This window comes from Budorcas taxicolor, chromosome 25, assembly GCF_023091745.1.
Source record: "Budorcas taxicolor isolate Tak-1 chromosome 25, Takin1.1, whole genome shotgun sequence".
NCBI lineage: Eukaryota > Metazoa > Chordata > Mammalia > Artiodactyla > Bovidae > Budorcas > Budorcas taxicolor.
This window is the reverse complement of record NC_068934.1, coordinates 49,344,537-49,366,374: the sequence shown is the minus strand read 5'-3', so window position 1 is coordinate 49,366,374 and position 21,838 is coordinate 49,344,537. Positions and strand designations below refer to the sequence as shown.

The window sequence follows — 21,838 nt, the reverse complement described above, 5'->3', positions numbered from 1 at the left end:
ACAAACCAAATACCCCCCTCCACCAAGAGCAAGGTGGTGGGGGAGGAGGAAGCTGAAAAGATAATTCACAAAACACACTGGACTGACCAAAAAGTTTCATTGCTTTTTCAGTTCAGTTCAGTTCAGTGGCTCAGTCATGTCCGACTCTGCGACCCCGTGAATCACAGCACGCCAGGCCTCCCTGTTCATCACCAACTCCAGGAGTTCACCCAAACTCATGTCCATCGAGTCGGTGATGCCATCCAGCCATCTCATCCTCTGTCACCCCCTTCTCCTCCTGCCCCCAATATCTCCCAGCATCAGAGTCTTTCCCAATGAGTCAACTCTTCGCATCAGGTGGCCAAAGTACTGGAGCTTCAGCTTTAGCATCATTCCTTCCAATGAACACCCAGGACTGATCTCCTTTAGAATGGACTGGTTGGCTCTCCTTGCAGTCCAAGGGACTCTCAAGAGTCTTCTCCAACACCACAGTTCAAAAGCATCAATTCTTCGGCGCTCAGCTTTCTTCACAGTCCAACTCTCACATCCATACATGACCACAGGAAAAATCATAGCCTTGACTAGACGGACCTTAGTCGGCAAAGTAATGTCTCTGCTTTTGAATATGCTATCTAGGTTGGTCATAACTTGTCTTCCAAGGAGCGTCTTTTAATTTCATGGCTGCAATCACCATCTGCAGTGATTTTGGAGCCCCCCAAAATTAAGTCTGTCACTGTTTCCACTGTTTCTCCATCTATTTCCCATGAAGTGATGGGACCAGATGCCATGATCTTCGTTTTCTGAATGTTGAGTTTAAGCCAACTTTTCCACTCTCCTCTTTCACTTTCATCAGGCTCTGTAGTTCTTCACTTTCTGCCATAAGGGTGGTGTCATCTGCATATCTGAGGTTACTGATATTTCTCCTGGCAATCTTGATTCCAGCTTGTGCTTTTTCCAGCCCAGCGTTTCTCATGATGTACTCTGCATATAAATTAAATAAGCAGGGTGAGAATATACAGCCTTGACGTACTCCTTTTCCTATTTGGAACCAGTCTGTTGTTCCATGTCCAGTTCTAACTGTTGCTTTTTAAGTAAATGTAAAAGCCATTTTCCATTTTCATCAAAAATTTTATTCAACAACGCATTCAGTGTTTTGTCCTGCTGCCTCCCGCCATCTTTCAGGCAACCTGTAATCCCGCTCACTTGGTCACTGGCTCTGCTGCCCTCTGCTGCCCTCTGCTGCTGCGCTGACTCTCCTCTGGCTGGCGAGCAGGTGCTGCTCTCCAGCTGGCCGCTCAGGCCGGGGGCGTCTCCTGTTGCTGAGCACAGGCTTCAGCAGCTGCAGCGTCAGGACTCAGTAGTCGAGGCTCCTGGGCTCTGGAGCACAGGCTCGAGAGTTGGGTCGTGTGGGCTTGGCTGCTCTGAGGCGTGTGGGATCTTCCCGGATCAGGGATCAAACCCGTATCTCCTGCTTTGGCAGGCAGATTCTTTATGACTGTGCCACCAGGGAAGCTGCTTTTTATCTTTTTGAGCCAAAAGAACTGTTCCAAGTGCCTTTTACAGTCTTCCAGGGAAGTGAAATCTTTTTCCATTAAAAGAATTTTGTAAAGACCAAGATATGTAGAAATAAGAAGGTGCAAGGTCTCATGAATATGGCGGATGAACCAGAACTTCCCAGCTGAGCCTTTGCCTGGTCATCGAATAAACATATGGTCTTGCATTATCCTGATGACGGAGGGCATGCTTGCTGCTGCCTAATCCCAGATGCAGTCGGCGGAGTGCTGCTCTCAGTTGGTCTCACCGGGAGCAGTACTTGGTGGAATTAATTGCTTGGCTTTGCAGAAGGAGCTCATAACACAGGATTCCTTTCCAATCCCCCATATATACTCTATCACCTTCTCTGGGTGAAGAATGGTCTGTGGTGTGGCTGGTGAAGGTTCATTTCACTTGCCCCATGATCTCTTCCATTCCACATTCTTGTACAGTATCCACTTTTCATCAGCCGTCACAATTTATTTTAAAAACAAAACGTTCTCATCACATTTAAGTAGAGTAAGGTAAGGAAGTGTCACTCAGCCGTGTCCGACTCTTCATGACCCCATGGATTGCAGCCCACCAGGCTCCAATGTCCATGAGATTTTCCAGGCAAGGATACTGAAGTGGGTTGCCATTTCCTTCTCCAGGGGATCTTCCCAACCTAGGGATCGAACCCAGGTCTGCTGTACTGCAGGCAGATTCTTTACTGACTGAGCTACAAGGGAAGCCCATTTAGTGAGAATCACATGAAAATACATGGTCGAGGTTTTTTTCACTTAACTTACGTGGAACCTAAATATCAAAGTGATTAACATAACCAAACGTGTGCAAATGACTGTCAGTGCTTGATCGGGATACTCTGATACAGGCTGTCTCCTATAGAGTGCAACACTGGCTGCTATCAGTTAACGTCTCAATTTGATCACCATCGATTTCAACTGGTCTACCCGACCTCGGAGCATCATCCAGCAAGAAACCTCAGCATGAAATCACTTTTGATACTTGGATCAGTCACAGCATCCTCTCCATATACTGCACACATCTTTTTTTGTTTCTGACAATGAACGTTCAAACTACCGCACAAATGCACTCATCTCACATGCTAGCAAAGTAATGCTCAAAGTTCTCTAAGCCAGGCTTCAACAGTACATGAACCAAGAACTTCCAGGTGTTCAAGCTGGATTTAGAAAAGGCAGAAGAACCAGAGATCAAACTACCAATATCTGCTAGATCAGTGAAAAACCAAGAGAGTTCCAGAAAAACATTCTGCTTTATTGACTACGCCAGAGCGTTTGACTGTGTGGATCACAACAAACTGGAAAATTGTTGAAGAGATGGGAATACCAGTCCACTTGACCTGCCTCCTGAGAAATCTGTGTGCGGGTCAAGAAGCAACAGTTAGAACCAGACATGGAACAATGGACTGGTTCCAAACTGGGAAGGAGCACATCAAGACCATGTACGTCGCCTGCTTAGTCACCTTCTGTGCAGAGTGCTAGTTCCGGCTCAGGCGTGTCCGACTCTTTGCGAGCCCATGAATCGCAGCACACCAGGCCTCCCTGTCCATCACCATCTCCCAGAGTTCATTCAGACTCACGCCCATCGAGTCCGTGATGCCATCCAGCCATCTCATTCCCGGTCGTCCCCTTCTCCTCCTGCCCTCAATCCCTCCCAGCATCAGGGTCTTTCCCAATGAGTCAACTCTTCGCATCAGGTGGCCAAAGTACTGGAGCTTCAGCTTTAGCATCATTCCTTCCAATGAACACCCAGGACTGATCTCCTTTAGAATGGACTGGTTGGATCTCCTTGCAGTCCAAGGGACTCTCAAGAGTCTTCTCCAACACCACAGTTCAAAAGCATCAATTCTTTGGCGCTCAGCTTTCTTCACAGTCCAACTCTCACATCCATACATGACCACAGGAAAAACCATAGCCTTGACTAGACGGACCTTAGTCAGCAAAGTAATGTCTCTGCTTTTGAATATGCTATCTAGGTTGGTCATAACTTTTCTTCCAAGGAGCAAGCGTCTTTTAATTTCATGGCTGCAGTCACCATCTGCAGTGATTCTGGAGGCCCAAAAAATAAAGTCTGACACTGTTTCTACTGTTTCCCCATCTATTTCCCATGAAGTGATGGGACCAGATGCCATGATCTTCGTTTTCTGAATGTTGAGCTTTAGGCCAACTTTTTCACTCTCCTCTTTCACTTTCATCAAAAGGCTTTTTAACTCCTCTTCACTTTCTGCCATAAGGGTGGTGTCATCTGCATATCTGAGGTTACTGATATTTCTCCTGGCAATCTTGATTCCAGCTTGTGCTTCCTCCAGCCCAGCATTTCTCATGATGTACTCTGCACAGAAGTTAAATAAGCAGGGTGACAATATACAGCCTTGACGTACTCCTTTTCCTATTTGGAACCAGTCTGTTGTTCCACGTCCAGTTCTAACTGTTGCTTGCTGACCTGCATACAGATTTCTCAAGAGGCAGGAGCCAGCTCACTAAGCGCGGCCGAGAGGAGCTACCCACGTCCGAGGTCAGGGGCAGCGGCCTAGAGTGACAGGCTGCGACGGTGCAGGAACGGCCGAGAGGAGCTACCCTGTCTCCGAGGTCAGGGGCAGCGACCGAGAGGAGCTACCCTGCGTCCGAGGTCAGCAGCGGCTGGGAAGAGCTACCCCACGTCTGAGGTCAGCGGTGGCAGCCGAGAGGAGCTATCCTGCGTCCGAGGCCAGTGGCGGCCGGGAGGAGACACCCCGTGTCCAAGGTCAGGGGCGGCCAGGAGAAGTCACCTTGTGCCCGAGGCCAGGGGCGGTATTTGCAGAGTACATCATGTGAAATTCCGGGCTGGATGAATCTCAAGCTGGAATCAAGATTGCCAGGAGAAATATCAATAACCTCAGATATGCAGATGATACCACCCTTATGGCAGAAATCAAAGAGGAACTAAAGAGCCTCTTGATGAAGGTGAAAGAGAAGAATGAAAAAGCTGCCTTAAAACTCAATATTCAAAAACTAAGATCATGGCAACTGGTCCCATCACTTCATAGCAAACAGATGGGGAAACAAGGCAAACAGTGACAGACTTTTTTCCTTGGGCTCCAAAATCACTGTGGATGGTGATGCAGCCATGAAATTAAGAGACACTCGCTCTTTGGAAGGAAACCTGACAAGCCCAGAAAGAATATTAAAGAGCAGAGACATGACTTTGCCCACAAAGGTCCATCTAGGCAAAGCTATGGTTTCTCCAGCAGTCAGGTATGGGTGTGAGAGCTGGACCATAAAGAAGGCTGAGCACCAAAGAATTGATGCTTTGGAACTGTGGTGCTGGAGAAGACTCTTGCGAGTCCCTTGGACTGCAAGGAGATCAAACTAGTCAATCCTAAAGGAAATCAACCCTGAATATTCATTGAAAAGGACAGATGCTGAAGCTCCAATACTTAGGTGACCTGATGTAAGAACCAACTCACTAGAAAAGACTTTGATGCTGGAAAAGACTGAAGGCAGGAAGAGAAGAGGGTGACAGAGGATGAGAGGGCTGGATGGCATCACCGCCTCGATGGACATGAGTCTGAGCAAGCTCTGGGAGATGGTGAAGGACACAGAAACCTGGAGTGCTGCAGCCCATGGGGTTGAAAAGAGACACAGCGGAGCGACTGCAGAACCATCTTACAGGAAGGAATCAGACTTTCTTTTGCCAACCTAACACAGATAATCAAACACGGAAGAAAGGTCCAATCTCACAAAATAGCCAAAAGAATTTAAATTTAAAAGAATCGCTATCTTGGACTCCCCTGATGGTCCAGTGGTTAAGACCCTGCCTCTCAATACTGGGGACACAGGTTCGATCCCTGGTCTGGGAAGATCCCACATGCCACTGGCAACCTAGCCCACGTGCCACAGCTACTGAGCCTGCGCTCCTGAGCAAGAGAAGCCCCGCTCCCCGTAACTCGAGAAAGCTTGCACACGGCTGAAGACAAACTAACAACAAAATGGAAAGTAAAGCAAAACAAAACTGCTATCTTTTATCAAATTGGTAATTAAAAAAAAATATTCCCAGGTTTGATGAAGCTGAGGGCAGACGCCCTCTTACTGACCCACCTTTCTTAAAGGCAAATGAGAACCTTGAAAATATCCTTTGCCCCAACTTCTCAGAATTTAGTCTAAGAAAACAACCAAATATTTATGGACTGGACAACCGCGGATATAAAAGGTAAAGACTGGGGACAGGGCCAAGATGAACAGGATTAAAACAGGGCCGGTGGACAACGTGTCCCGAAGAGTCAGTGCTCCCGCCAGCACAGCAAAGGAGAAACCAGAGGCAACAGGCATGCGTGCCGCCCCAGAGCCAGAGAACGGTGGGCCCCTCAGCCCTTTGGCACTCTTTACCTTCTAAGACGTATTTTCATTTGGATGCCTTCCTTTTATAAATCATAAGAGGGGAAAAAAAATTTTTAATCCATCAAAATTATGTATTTAACCCAAAGCCCTTAGTCACAACCTGGAAAAAACCAGCAGATTCCTGGGCCCTTCAAAGATGCACACAGCCCCCTGCATGGACCAGGGTCCCACACGTCCTCCTCCGGGGGCAGCACCGGCAGCTCTCAACAGAGCACTGTTCAGAAAGTGCGGCCGCCCAGGCCTGGGACAGTGGGCGCCAAAATCCACGCAAGTGCCTTGTGCATGGAAGGGCAGTGCGCACAAGTGGCCTAAGCGCATCCTTCCACATCCTGTCAATACAGTGTGAATGCTTGTAAACGGTTCTGCTTCCTGCAACTTCCTGTCCCTCTATGCGTTTGATCCGCCGTTGGCTGAATCTGCAGATACGGACGGCTGAGCGTCCTGGGACAGCCTCGACCACAGAGGGCCCTGTCTTGGGACAACCATACCCACACCAAGGGCAATGTGGACAGAGGTGCCACCCCCCAGGTTCCCACAGAAACTGAGCAAGACGACTGGAGAAGGCAGGGCAGGGATTTATCACACTAAACGCATCAACACCTGCACTTCTCTTCTACGTTAATTATACAACCTAGAAGTTAACCTCGTACCTTTCAAATCTACTTAATGGAGTAAAAACAACAGGGGACTCTAAGCCAACTGGACTCGACACCCTTCCCAGCTCGCCTCCACACAGTGGCAGCAACTGCGCAGCCGTCTCCCCACGACAGGCACGCCACACACAGCACGCAACACGGGGCTAGCTCTACCCCACGCTCCCACCTCCTCCCAGCCAGTACCCTCTACGCGCGCAGTGTCTGCAGCGGGAAAGGGGAAACCAACGTTCTCGCTTGCTTCCCCAGCTCACCCCAGGTCACCCCCTACCACCACACACACACCGATCCAGTCTGCAGCCCATCACAGAGCCCCTCCCTCAAGCTCATCTCCTGGAACACTCTCTCTCTGGGCAGAGGAGACCCCCAGCCAGACCTCCCTGTGACATCACCCCGTTCTGCGCAGGGGCGCCCGTGGAGAGGGTGGACACACTGAGGCCCAGCCCTGCCCTGCCCTGCCCTGCCCTGCGAAGGGCATCCAAAGGCCCCAAGAGTGGGTGTCTTCACATGCCCGGGACAGGGCTTGCCCAAGTGAGCAGGCCTGGTGCCATAGGCTGGCGGGGCCGAGCAGGAGGATGGGCTCCCGGGGCCCCTCTCCGGCCCTTCCTGCACAAGTGAAGTCCTCTCAAGGCCTCAGGATGGCTCAGGGAGCCCGACCTGCCACACCACCCTCACCACAGGCCTGTGCCTCTGCCAGGCTCCAACCCGCGCTCATCTCTGGAGCCTCAGGGCCTGCTCTCACAGCAGGCAAGGTCTGCTGAATGAAATGCTTATCGCTAATCTAAAGAACCCAAAGAGTTTTCTTTCTTTGTTTCTTAAAGTTGCACCAAGTCTCGTTCAGGGCATACTTACGTCTCGATGTAGCTTGAAGGAGTGTGGGAGACATTGTCGAGTCGTTCCTGCAAAGCTGCCAAAACTTGAGGATTCTGCATCACCTGATCTGTGAGCTTTTCTGTTAAGAGTTAAAGAAAAAAAGACAAAGCCAAAAAAACATAACATACACCCACCACACAACAGCCAACGTAAAAACACTTTTTCCAAAAATACTTCTATTTTGGAGAAGGAAATGGCTACCCACTCCAGTATTCCTGCCTGGGAAATCCCGTGGACGGAGCAGCCTGGCAGGTTACAGTCGGGGCTACAAAAGTCAGACACAACGGAGCAACCAGGCAGCAACATACTACGGTGCACAGAGCCGTGGAAAAGTGAGCAGCACCAAAGACGCCTATTTTCAAAGGCATAATCTACGTCAGTCACCCAAGTGGACGGTTAAGAATCTACACAGGGCGCCTGAGGGTCCTGCTCCTCACCTGAGCGGTGGAAGCCCCCACCTCCCAGCCAGGACACGGTCACCAGTCACACATGTGCTGTGCTGACCCCCGATGAACAGAGGACCCTGAGGGCCATCAGCCCTCCCGCAAACCGGCACACCCCTGGCTCACGACCCATGCTCTGCACTGAGCCGACCAGCCCTCAGCGACACTGTACAGAAACCCAAAGTCCGCGTCCTCACCTGACTCCAAAGGAAGCCCAGACCTAGAGCACTGCCCACCCTTTTGTAAGACGGGGACGAGAGCAAGCTGAATATGACAGCAGGCACTCTCTTTTAGCAGGCAACTACAAGTTCAGTGGCTCACAAGAAGCACTGTGCACGCATGTAGAATGCATGTAACTGCGTATCTGTAGCGCTGCATACGTGCGCAGCATGTAAGCACTGAGCACAGACTCACAGCTCTGGCTCCAGCCACCGGAAGGCCTACAAACAACGACAGCACATATATTCTGGTTTCTAAATCTCTCTCCCCACTAAAAGACATAGGGCTCCTTGCATAAATGTAAACTTCAGGTCTGGGGCAAGGAAAGCTCGAGAGACAATGGAACATCCCCTGTGCCACAAAGGTAGAGAGAACCCCAAACAGAAGGAGACAAAGCAAAGGGGACACAGAAGCCAGCTTTAAGGGACCTCCAAGGCCACACGGGACAATTTGCACACCAAAAAGAACAATGATGGCAAATGATAAAACACCGAACAAAAAGCAAACCTGTGAGTCTATAGTAATGTTAGAAAGGGACAGAGGGACGTGCTTCTTTAACGGATGTTATCTGTCAGTGAGATTGACAGAAACAGGAAAGCACCCTCTACTGACCACCAAGGTCATCCCCGACCCAGCTAGGACCGTCAGTGGCGTCTGAATCCCCACGCAAGCGTCTCAGGGAACACACGAGGCCCACAGAATGAGATGTCTGACACCCTGCTGACTACAAGGTCCCTGTCAGTGGAGAGACTGGCGGACACTGACTTCCCCTCTCAGCCTGAGGTGCCTGCTGGTCACCTGACTTCTGCCGGGTCTGAATGAAGCGCTGGCCTTCATTTTAATCATTCTAACTCTGCTAAAGCCTCTGAAGTACAGTAACCTGGAACTTGAATTCCTTGTTCTATTTTACTAAAAGGCTCAAGAGGAGCCTCTACTCTGCATGCAAGTTCCCCAGAGGCTCACCCTCCCACACGCAGTACTAACCTGTGTTACTCGCATTTTTAGCAGCTTCCAAGGAATCTGAAGGAACCCCATCTGAAAAACTAAGATCACAGATTTAAAAGTATTAGTCTCCACAAAGTTTCAAGACAGACAACACGGGCCATTTTTCTTATCTGACAAGAGCCGTCAGCTGGAGCACCAAATGACACTTGGCCCCAGCTCACCAACCAAAACGTACACTCCCACAAGCAGAGTCCGCGCTGCCTTACCTGTTATCTGCCATCTGAATGTCTTTATCTCCTACAAATTAAAAAAGAACGAACATTACTAAATATTCACAAACAAAAACATTTCAAATGCGTTCTTCTAATGCTGATTTTCTGAGATGAGGACGAGGACCTCCTAAGGAGGGGCAGGAGGGAATGCTCTGGGGCGCTGGGAATGTTCCAGACCTTGAATGGGGCACTGGTTACCTGGATACATACACTTGTCAGACTCATCAAATTACACAAACTACGTGCATTTCAGTGCAAGCACATTTCGCTCATAAAACAGTTCTCTTGTTGGCACTAAAATGACCAGATTTCGGAATGATGACAATTAAACAATTTTAACTTGTGTTTATAGCAAGTTTTAGAAACAGGAACACTTATTTATGGTTAGGCTAATTATTTAAGAGCAATTCAAAACATTTACTGGTGTTCATATTGTTTTTAAAACCGTAACTCACATGATGAGTTTAAATTTTATTCTGTATGGCCTTTTTTTTTTCTGGCAAGGCACTCGGATGGTCCTTTAATACTCAGAACCATTCTGTAAAACAGGTTATTACCGCTATAGGCATAAAAAGGCTGAGGAACTTCCTCAGAGTCACAAAACGGAAGCATCTGGGACTGAACCTATGGCCCCTACGCTGAAGATGAAGTGCTTGCGTGAAAACACCGCGCAACACACTCAGCACGACCCTACTCTTACAAGAGACAAGAAAAAAAGACCACCTCCAGATCAGGGGACTCTCTACCCATAAAAGGCAGGTCCTAAGACACTCACTCCTTAGAGACCTTGATATTAACCCTATCCAAATGCACAGGTAAAAAGAGTCAGGCTTGGTGATCAACCTTTCTCAATCCTACATTTAGCGACCCCCCCACCCACCCCAGGGCTCCGAGGGGCATTTTCAGGCTGACAACTGGTGGATGTCTCCTTCCTGGGCATCTGAACAAAGCAGAAACCCCTTAATCAGTGCCCTGGGGTCAAAGAGAACAATAACCCTTCCTAGTTCGGAAAAATAGCTCCAACTGGAATTTATGAGCTACAACTAATTTAGCTCATAACTAATTTAACTAACAAGACATGCTAACTATTGTTTCAAAATAAAATAAATAAAACATGTTAACTATTGGTAGTTCAGGTGGTAAAGAATCTGCCTGCAACTCAGGACCCAATCCCTGGGTCGGGAATATCACCTGGAAAAAGAAATGGCAACCCACTCCAGTATTCTTGCCTGGAAAGTCCTTAGGGAGAGATGAGCCTGGTGGGCCCACGGGGTCGCAAGAGTCAGACACGACTGAGCAACTACACTGCTACCAACTATTCTAAGAATTGAAAACAGCACATACGTGTTACATTATCGTTTTCAAAAAGCTAAATGACTTAAGCAAATGAAAACCAGCAGTGGAAAAACACTCTCCAAGGGTCCCCATCACCTCCTGCTGAGTCCACAGTCACCCACACAGAAACCCGAATCCCCGTGCTCCCCAGCTGAGCTCCCCTGCAGTCGGCCGCATGCATACAACGGCACCCGGGCTATTCCCAGGTTTCTGTTCTGCCGTTTCACACTATAAACGCAGAACACGAGACAGGCAGGCCTTTAAAACGACATCTGATGCCAACATGTTAAAGGCTAACGCACTTAGCTTTTACCAGTTGTTAAATACCAAAGCCTTTTCCCCCAGGATGTACCTCTGAAAGTGTCTACGTGAAGACATCTCAACTCCCCCATCCCAGGTTACTCCTCACACAGCGATAGATTGTGACTGCAGGATTCCTAGGCCAAAGACTAGGAAAGGATTCTGGAGCCTACTGCCAAGGTGGTTAATCACTGAAACCAACGATCACTCGGCTTCGTACGTAAACCCCACACCGCCTGAGAAATACACACACCAACACTTGTGCAGACCACACGCAGCACCTGCTCCCAGCTGCAGCAGCCTCACCGCCGGCTTAACAGCCACAGCCCCACTTTCACCACCCCATCAGGCCACACCCCTGATGCCAACTCCTTTGTGCTGGCAAGTGATGTGCGTAAAGGCGCCTCCCCACAAGGACTCTAGTAAGGAGGCGCACCTGGGGCACAGAGGAGGGCGCTGAGGAAGGGAAAGGTGAGGTGCCTGGCCCGAGGTCACATGGCTAGCATGGTGTGTTTCCGTCAATCTAGAAGTGTTAGGGGAAGCATACTGATTCAAACTGCCCACCTGGCCAGCACCATAGTAACTATTTGCGTGAGCTATTTTACAACAAGAGGTCCTGCTAAGGAACATAGAACTAATAAGCCACCACCAACCGAAAGAATTCGCGAAAGGTCAAAAGGAGACACATGTCCGACCACCTCCCAGAATCCTTCTCTCTGACATCCATCTTGGCTGAACAAGGCGTGCACCACCAGGAAGGACTCTGAGTCAGAATGATTGGCTAAGGACAACCTGGACACTGATCCGGACTCTTCTTCGCTGAGACTGACATCCTGACCACTCGGGGCACTCAGGGGCCAGCTTGCCTGCCGATGGACCAGGCCCAGCGGCCGCGACTAGGACCCTTTTGTCCCTGGTCTCCTCCTGATGCAGACAACTGGCCAGAATGCCCGAACTGGGTAAGGAACAAGAGACTTTACTGACCTCTCTCCCCTTCCCTCTCTCTTTCCTCTCCTTAACCCTTCCTATCCTTTCCTGTTTTTCTAGTCCCCGGTCCTGAAAGCAGGAATCTGGTTAGAGGGCCTCAGCCTGAGCTGAGGATTAGAGACTCATCACCTCTTCTTGGCAGAGAACTCGAACTCTGGTTCTGGTCTGGTCTGATTTCTGGTAGGGCTGAGTTCCAGTCCTCCCTTCTCTGGAGGCCCAGGGAAAAGTCCCATAAGGCCTGGGCATCTGCAGGGGGCAGGAGACGTCTGTAAGGCCACCCCTTTCGACCCCCTCTCCCGCCTTCTCCCCCTTTTTCTTTCAACCTGGCTTCCTTTCCTCCCTTGAAGTCTCTGAAGACCTGAGATATTTTCCTTTACTCTGTTAGTACTTGGATCTGCAGTTCCGTGTCTCTAGAGACCAAGGGAAAATGGGGAAAAGCCTTTAAAATTTTTATTTCAACTTTTTTTAATAAACTAGTAAATTTTATATTGTAATACCTAATTCATGACTAAACTTAGAAAATGAACCTAGATCTTGTGTCTGTCTAAATTATGCCTTGGTATGTCTTTGTCTCCGGATAATATTTTTGAGGTTAATTTGTAAATGAGCTCTATTTAATTGGCTTAAAGAAAAGTAAGTGCTTACAAATCAAATAACTCTTAATTAAACAATAAATTCTAGGTTCATGTGAACTGGGAAGTATTCAGTATTAAAAACCTAATATTAATGTTTGTTTGTTGACCTATCTAATATAAACATGTCTTAGAGTAATTAACATTAAGTAAAATATTTTCATTGTACCTAAGTTTAATATAAGTTAAATATTACCATATCTATTACAAGTTTATTAATAAGGAAATTACCTCGAGTGAAGAAACTTCTAAAAAACAAATGCCCCATGCTATGCAGTGTGGAGGTTTGGGGCTCGGTAGTTTTGAAAGACAACTTCTGCTAGGCTGTCTACATGGGTCTGTTGATACTGGAACGCTCTGACACAAGCATTAAAAGTTAAAGCTGTGAATCAGAAGATTTCTAATTCCCTTTCCAAGTTCAGCTACTCCGCCCCACAGGTACAAGCCCTCGGTAGATCCCATCCTCTTTGTCGTCCCATCTCATCCTCTGTCGCCCCCTTTTCCTCTTGCCTTCAATCTTCCCAGCATCAGGGTCTTTTCCCATGAGTCAGCTCCTTGCATCAGGTGGCCAAAGGACTGGAGCTTCAGCTTCAGTCCTTCCAACGAATATTCAGGGTTGATTTCCTTTAGGATTGGCTGGTTGGATCTCCTTGCTGTCCAAGGGACTCTCAAGTCTTCTCCAGCACCACAGTTCAAAAGCATCAATTCTTCGGCGCTCAGCCTTCTTTATGGTCCAACTCTCACACCTATACATGACTGCAGACATACATGAACACAGACCTTTGTCAGCGAAGTGATCTCTGCTTTTTAATACACTGTCTAGGTTTGTCAAGCTACTCTTCTACGGGGCAAGCGTCTTTTACTTTTGTGGCTGCAGTCACTGTCCGCATTAATTTTGGAGCTCAAGAAAATGAAATCTGACGCATCTGTCTGCCATGAAGTGCTGGGACTGCGTGCCACAATCTTAGGTTTTTGAATGTTGAGTTTTAAGCCAGCCTTTTCACGCTCCCCTGTCACCTTCATCAAGAGGCTCTTTAGTTCCTCTTCAATTTCTGCCGTAAGAGCTGCGTCATCTGCATATATAAGGCTGTTGATATTTCTCCTGGCAATCGACTCCAGCTTGTGCTTCATCCAGCCTGGCATTTCGCATGGTGTACTCTGCATCTAAGTTAAACAAGCAAGGTGACAGGATACAGCCTTGGCACACTCCTTACCCAGTCTGTGGTTCTTTGTCTGGTTCTAACCACTGCTTCTTGACCTGCACACAGATTTCTCAGGAGGCAGGTAATGAAGTCTGGTATTCCCATCTCATTAAGAATATCCCACAGTTTGCTGTGATCCACACAAAGGCTTCAGCATAGCCAACGAAGCAGAGGTAGATTCTTTTGGAATCCCCTTGCTTTTTCTATGATCCAGCATATGTTGCCAACTTGATCTCGGGTTCCTCTGCCTTTCCAGCTTGTACACCTGGAAGTTCTCAGTTATGTACTGCTGAAGCCTAGCTAGAAGGATTTTGAGCATAATCTTGCTGGCACGTGAAACGAGTGCAAGTGAACAGTAATTTGAACATGCTTTTCAATTTATGTATTTTTATTGGAGGCTACTTACAATATTGTGGTGGTCTTTGCCAATTTTGAACATTCTTTGGCGTAACACATACCTTAATTTAAAAATACTTAATTGCTAAAAATATGGTAAGCATCACCTGAGTCTTCAGCAAGTTGTAACATCAAAGGTCTCTGATCACAGATCACCATAAGGGAATTACAAAATGTCACAGACACATAAGTGAGCAAATGCTGTTAGGAAAATGGCATCAGTTGTCTTGCAGACATGGGGTTGTCACAAATCTTCAATTGAACGACACAGTACCTGAGAAGCACAACCCAACGGGCACACCGGTGTGACTCAGCTGGTTGGGCGTAAGCAGCCGAAGGGAAGGCTGCAGTCTCACCACCTCACACCCAGCACGGGATGTGCCCCGTGCATGCTTCAGTTAAGAACCACTAGTTAGTTAGCGAACAACGCAAGATCAAGACTCACTTAGGAGGTTTCTTGTAAGTAGTTATGAGGTGTCACTATGACACCGCCCAAGTCAAGTCACAGGAACTTCACCAGAGGAGGGAAGATGGGGAGCAGGCTGGGACCGTCACAGTGAGCGAGAGTGATGTACACAGAAGCTGAGAAGACTCCGGCGGGTGCCATGGCCTGCTGAAAGGTGTGGCACGGAGGGCAGCTCCACACAGCCTCAGCAGTGTCGGGTGCAGAGACGGCAGCCTCTGCTAAGAGGGCAGCAACAGGCACCGCTCTGAGACATGCGCTATCCTCAGGCCAGGGATCTAACTGTGGGAGGCAGTAACCCAGGGGTCAGTTTTGGATAAATATCCCGAGGGCATTCCCTTCCTTCTCACCCACAATAAGGAAAAGGGGTAGCTGATAATCTGGGTATCAAGGGTCAGTGGATTTATTAAACTTTTCTTCAAAGGCTAACTGTGGTGTTGGAGAAGACTCTTGAGAGTCCCTTGAACTGCAAGGAGATCCAACCAGCTAATCCTAAAGGACATCAACCCGGAATATTCATTGGAAGGTCTGATGCTGAAGCTCCAATACTTTGGCCACATGATGCAAAGAGCCAACAGAAAAGACCCTGACGCTGGGGAAGAGTGAAGGCAGGAGAAGGGGAGGACAGAGGATGAGATGGCTGGATGGCATCACCGACTCGACGGACACGAGTTTGAGCAAGCTCCGGGAGATGATGAAGGACGGAAGTGTGGAGCGCTGCAGCCCATGGGGTTGCAGAGAGTCAGACGTGAGCAACTGAACAACGACAGCACGACTATCCAGGTCGTCCCAGACAAGGCCAGGTCTGCTGCTCTCCAGAAAGGCACACAGGCCTACCCTGGCGGTCCAGCGGGCGAGACCCCGCACTTCCACTGCAGGGGGTGTGGGTTTGACCCCTGGTCAGAGGACTAAGATCCTGCAAACTGCATGGCGAAGCCCCCTTGCCGCCCCCCGCCCAAAAAGGCATACAGGGGCACAGTCATCAAAGAGAAGTTTGGAATCCAACGGCAACAATAACCCGCCAGCCAAAGGAAACCCCGTAACTGACAATGCCTTTTTGTGGAACTTTTGGGGAGGCGAGAGAAGCAGCAAACCATCTATACACTGCAGTAAGGCGGCGCCTCCAGAGCACTCTACGTCATTTAAGCGGCCTTCAGCCTGTGAGAAGGGCAGCCCTGGTGGTCCCGAGGCTAAGAATCTGCCCGCCAACGCAGGAGACACGAGTTCCAGCCTTGGACTGGGAAGACGCCACAGGGCAGCTAAGCCTGTGCGCCACGGCTACTGAACCCACACTCCGGTGCCCTCGAGCTGCAACCACTGAGCGTGCACCCCTCGAGTCCCTGAGCCTGGAGCCCGAGCTCCACAAGAGACGCCGCCGTTAACGATGCCCACGCACCACCACGAGAGGGGAGCCCCCAGCCACTGGCACCAGAGGAAGCCTCTGAGCAGCAATGAAGACCCAGCACCGCCAAAAACCAATTTTTAAAAAACACCTTCAAAAAAATCTGTGAAAGAGGGAACCTCAGTAAAGCCCCCAATGCATGACTGTCCAGGTATACTGTCCTTCCCAAGTAAAGGCAGGAAGTTAGATTGATCAACAGGAATAAAAATAAAAGCTACGTAAGTCGCCCACAGTGGAAAAGTTGCTTCCAGTAGAGATGAACACCAACAGCACGCGGGGGTCAGGGGCGGCGGGGCAGCAAGGGGTCACAATGCTGCTCGCTGCCCAAGGCTCTGGACACACCCCCGCCCGGGCCGTCGGCTTTCTGGCAGTTCAACGGGCATGACAAGACGAGTGCGCGGCCCAGTCTGGGACAGAAGCGGGTCCTGCTGAAACACTCACACCTCTGCGAGCAGGAGCTGCTGAGCCCTGACAGAGCCGCCCTGGGCCCACCAACACGGGAAGGCCCTGTCTCCCCCACCTCCTCACCGGCAGGATGGAGCAGCCCAGGTGTCCTCGGAGGCGCTGCACGGGCGGGTTTGGCTGTGGGCTCTCTGAGGCCAGACCCACCCTGGGTCTCCACCTGCTGGAGCTGCCCTTCTCTCAGGGTCATCTTCAGGGGTCCAGGCCAACTGACTGGCCAGACTGACAAGACCAAGGCAGACACTGTCTCCAACTCCATACAGGTTGTTCCAACAGGGTGAGGCTCTGGTTAGGTCACTTACAAACATGAATTAGAAGCCACCTCTGTGGGCTCAGCATCGGTACAGAGAAGCCTGACTTGCCCCCAAGAACAATCTGGAGCCTGCCGTAATAGCTACGGACAGACACGGCAGGCCTCTGGGTCCACGCCTGCCTTGCACTCCAGCCCAAGGACTGGGGGCCGGCTCCAGGCTCCGTGCACATTTTCAGCCGTTACCTCAGCTTGGTCACATCAAAGGCCCGGTAGCTGGTTTCATTTAAGCTTCAGGGATCGTTCAGGGTTTTCTCAGCTGGTTGCCTTAGTCCAGCGTTAGGCCTGACTTATCTGAGACAAGCACATGGACTGACTGACAGGCCGGAAGGGCCAAGCTGGCGAATCGGGGATACAGTACTGAACTCCTCCCCAGGTCTATGAGAATGCTGTTACCTTGGGAAAGCCCATGCAGCCCTAAGCTTGACATTTGCCCATGGGGTATAGGAAACTTGCCAAGATTTAGTAGGATCCTCAGGTCTAATTTTGAAAGGGAAAGTTTTAATGGGCTTGTCTGGTGGTTTCAGTGACAGGAAAGAAAGGAAGTTTGGGTAAGCGGGGTGGGGGCGGGGGGTGGGGGGGATAAGGAGGCAGCAAAGAGAGATACTGGAGAAGGAAATGGCAACCCACTCCAGTATTCTTGTCTGGAAAATCCCACAGAGAGGAGCCTGGAGGGCTACAGTCCACGGGGTCGCAGGGCCAGGAGCGACTGAGCAGAGAGATACAGAGGAGATGAAGCAGCAAGGGTAGGAAGGGCCTCAGCTCACGCCTAGGAAGAGGCCTCCGACGTTTTACAGCCCCCCCTCTTGTTGTTTACTAGGTTCCATTTGGAAACAGTATCTGCTAAGGAGGCAATTTTACGATCCTGAACACATTTAGAAGGCTCCAGAGAACAATTACAGTAACTACTCCATGTGGCCGGCTTCATCTGGTAGCTGCGGTTTTCTAACTTGGTTTGGAGAAAAGTTTGGGGAGATCAAAGGTTCCTTGGAATTCAGTTATCCTTAGTAAGACTGATCCATTTAGTTAAAAATCTGCACATTTGTAAGTGAAAAGACCCTTAAACACATCAGAGTTCCTGAAGGGGCCACCTTTAGAACCTTCAGATGACTGGGATCCCACTGTTGGATTCAGAATGAAACAGCGCTCACCAGAAAACCTGTCCCTACCCAGACCCCAAATACAGTCAGAGAGCTCATCCAAAAGGAGGGGCTTGGGATCCGAGAGGAGACCTCCCAGACGAAGTCATGGCGGCCTGCGGAAGGAAGGGCACCAAGGGCTCGCTGGGGTCCCCTGCTCACTGGAAGGGGTCGTTCCTTGGTGGGTGTCTCCTCTGGAGCCCACACCAGGTAATGGCAACCTACAAGAAATGAGGCAGATCGAGGCCAGCTCAGGTTACCAGAAGTCGAGTTTATTTGGGCAAGCAGAGGAGCTGCATGTGGAACACGCAAGCGGAAGTGAGTGACAGCGAATCCGAAGGCCGAGGGCAGGCCGCTTCTGTGGGCACAGGGTGCAAAAGGGAAAATCCAGTGAGAAGCCGTGCAGCCAGTTCACTGACTTGAAGATGGACAGAGAGTGGTGGCAGACGCCAGCTGGTTAGAGCATAATGCTCAATCTTCTGTGAATCCGGCAATTTCGGGAAATCAGCCTCACAGTCTTTAACGTTCACCTTCCTGAGCGCGCAGGCATGGGTTTCCCACTCGTATCCTTTGATTCCATTTTAGATGAAAACCCTTGCAGATTCCAAATTCAGACCGTGGTGACCTTTCCCTACCACCCCACCGCCGACTTCACTTCCTGCTGCCACTCCCACTGCTCAATTCAACACGGCTGCTGCTACTGTTGGAACAGGTGACAACCCACCACTCAGTCACGGTCGGGGCCAGCAGTGCAGCCGCAACCCAAGACACCTCCCCCAACAAACGGAGTGTGAAACACTCCCCGCGTCCTGCAGGGCACGCCCCCTCCTGCTGGCCAGGCGGTGGTCTCAAGGCCACCATTCCAACGCGACACCACACTGATACAGAGACCCTATTCTGGGTGACGTGACGGCCAAGCAGTTAGAATTACACACAACAGAACATTCCCCATGCCTCCAGAAGGCGCTGGATCAAGGGAAGAAGAACAAACAAGATAATGAGTTAAAAAAATGGAAAATACTTCGAGGTCAAAACACCACAAACCCAGAACTCAACAGTGAATACAAAGCACACACACAGTAATCTGGTTTTGATCTGGGTTTGAAAACCGTTCCTATCATTTCCTACTGTGTAAAGCTCAACATTCAGAAAATGAAGATCATGGCATCCAGTCCCATCACTTCATGGGAAATAGATGGGGAAACAGTGGACACAGTGTCAGACTTTATTTTGTTGGGCTCCAAAATCACTGCAGATGGTGACTGCAGCCATGAAATTAAAAGACGCTTACTCCTTGGAAGAAAAGTTAGGACCAACCTAGATACCATATTCAAAAACAGAGACATTACTTTGCCAACAAAGGTCCGTCTAGTCAAGGCTATGGTTTTTCCCGTGGTCATGTATGGATGTGAGAGTTGGACTGTGAAGAAGGTTGAGTGCCGAAGAATTGATGCTTTTGAACTGTGGTGTTGGAGAAGATTCTTGAGAGTCCCTTGGACTGCGAGGAGATCCAACTAGTCCATTCTGGAAGAGATCACTGGGATTTCTTTGGAAGGAATGATGCTAAAGCTGAAGCTCCAGTACTTCGGACACCTCATGTGAAGAGCTGACTCATTGGAAAAGACTTTGATGCTGGGAGGGATTCGGGGGCAGGAGGAGAAGGGGACGACCGAGGATGAGATGGCTGGATGGCATCACTGACTTGATGGATGTGAGTCTGAGTGAACTCCGGGAGATGGTGATGGACAGGGAGGCCTGGCGTGCTGTGATTCATGGGGTCGCAAAGAGTTGGACACGACTGAGTGACTGAACTGAACTGAACCTCGGTTTCAACATCCACAATCAGGGCCTACCTGAGAGGCGGCCTTGAGGATGGGATGAAACGCAGACGGGCCGGGACCTGACCTACTCCAGGCCTCCCTCTACTGTTAAAATATGCTGTCAGACCCTATTGAGCGCTTTGCCAGGAAACCTACAAACCGGGTCACTGTAAACATGACTACCCCTATCTAGGAAACACTCACCTAGCGTGGTGACATGTTACAAACAAGCGGGAGTTCAGTTAGTCAAGCTTCATCACCACTATTTTAACAAAACTTTCTTAAAATAGAAAGTTATAAGGAATGATCAAATTTGCAGATTTAAGAAATATAACCATCCATTTGTTTTAAATGTTAGCATACTGAGTTTAATATTAATTTTATGAAAACACAGCTCCAAACCTCATCAAAAGGATCTCTTACTTTTAAAAGGCAATTAAGTTGAAAGATGAAAAGGAATACCAGGCAATAGCATATTCTAAAATTTCAAAAGAACACAGCAGTTCAGTTTCCCTTCCAGGGTCAAACAAAAACCCTGAGCCTCTAACTCTAAATCTGGACTGGCATGCAAATTTCCATGATTACACAAATGAATGTTTTGCTATTTATATAAGACACCTCACAATTCTATTTATGGATTTAACTTATTTTTTTACCCCAAACTTTTCACAGGGGAAAATATTTTGGTTGTAAATTATCCAATATAACTTTATATCCTTAATTTTTAACTGAAAACATTTAGCCCATAGTTAGAGAGTAATTCCGTTATTTCAAACTGGGCCACTCTCAAGAGGTAAGGTGTGAACCGGGGAATGTGGTCGGCCCTCATATAACCAAACCCATTTATACATGTATTACCTATCTTAACTCAAAGGTCCTCAATATCTTCCCATAACTGAATGATTAAACTGAACTTAAATGTAATCAATATACTTCTGTAAGACTTTAGAATTTCAACAGAGTCTATAATTCTTATTAAACTAGGGTGGCCGTCAAATGAACCCCACAGCACAAGCACTTGGTTCCCATAAAAGTCTGAGGGCTGGTGACCCCGCTCTACCCCCGAGGTGGAGCCCGATCAGTCCTCCAGGCTTACCAGGCCACATTCTGGCCCAGGGCAGAGAAGCCACTCTATTCCCAGAAGGCATCAGGATGCTGCCCCCAGACATCCCACGCCTCCACCCGCACACCCTGGCCCCTGCACAGAGCCTGATCAGGAGTCTCCGTCGGTGCCCTCCTTAGTGCAGGGAGGTAACTGTGCTGGATTCACTATGCCAAGTGAAAACACATCTAGAGTCGAGTCAGATCACTAATGTAAACAGGTGAATAATAGTGTAAATGAGACAATAGAAAATGTCTTTGTAAATCAACATACTCTTCAATATACTTGTAATCTCTTAGCAGTTAAAACAACAAGTTGTCCATGTCCGAAACTCATACAAGCAGCTTTAAAATTATGTTCAAACTGATTTCAAACATGTGTAATGACTGACAATCTTACAGGCACTTTTTCTTTTGTCATGATCAAAAAATTATTTAAAAAATCATATGTATTACATGTTTACAGATGAACTAAAACTGGCAAGTAGTTAATTTATGTCTAATTTATGTCACCAAGTGTTAGTTATGTATGTGGGAACCACAACTTCTGTATATGTTTGGAGCTTTTTATTTGCATGTTTTTTAGAAAAAGAACGGATAAATGATTCAGTGTAGCTGAAGCTCCAGTACTCTGGTCACCTGATGCAAAGAGCCAACTCACTGGAAAAGACCCTGATGCTGGGAAAGACTGAGGGCAGGAGAAGAGGGTGTCAGAGGATGAGACGGCTGGATGGCACTGCCGACTCAAAGAACATGAACTTGAGCAAGCTCCAGGAGACAGTGAAGGACAGGGCGGCCTGGCGAGCTGCAGTCTATGGGGTTGCAAAGAGCCGGACACGACTCAGCGACCGACAGATGACCCATGTCTGCCTTCCCACTGAAGCCTAAGTTCCACGAAGGCTGAGGTCTATCTACCTGCTCAACGCAGCCATCCGTGGGTCCAGCACAGAACTAGGCAGAAGCCAAGGACCAGGC

General features: G+C 48.9%; 1 protein-coding gene across 4 annotated transcripts in view; it reads right to left on the bottom strand.

Annotated features, from left to right (window-relative positions):
- Positions 1–21,838, bottom strand: part of NAP1L4 (nucleosome assembly protein 1 like 4) — a 51,232-nt gene that overhangs the window by 22,690 nt on the left and 6,704 nt on the right. For all 4 annotated transcript variants that reach the window (XM_052662168.1, XM_052662164.1, XM_052662165.1 and 1 more), the window contains exons 2-4: positions 9,309–9,339; positions 9,082–9,140; positions 7,415–7,514 (exon numbers count right to left, since the gene is read on the bottom strand). In XM_052662168.1, the coding sequence (XP_052518128.1) occupies positions 7,415–7,514; positions 9,082–9,140; positions 9,309–9,322 (173 nt within the window). In that variant the 5' untranslated portion in view covers positions 9,323–9,339. The remainder of the gene's footprint in view (positions 1–7,414; positions 7,515–9,081; positions 9,141–9,308; positions 9,340–21,838) is intronic.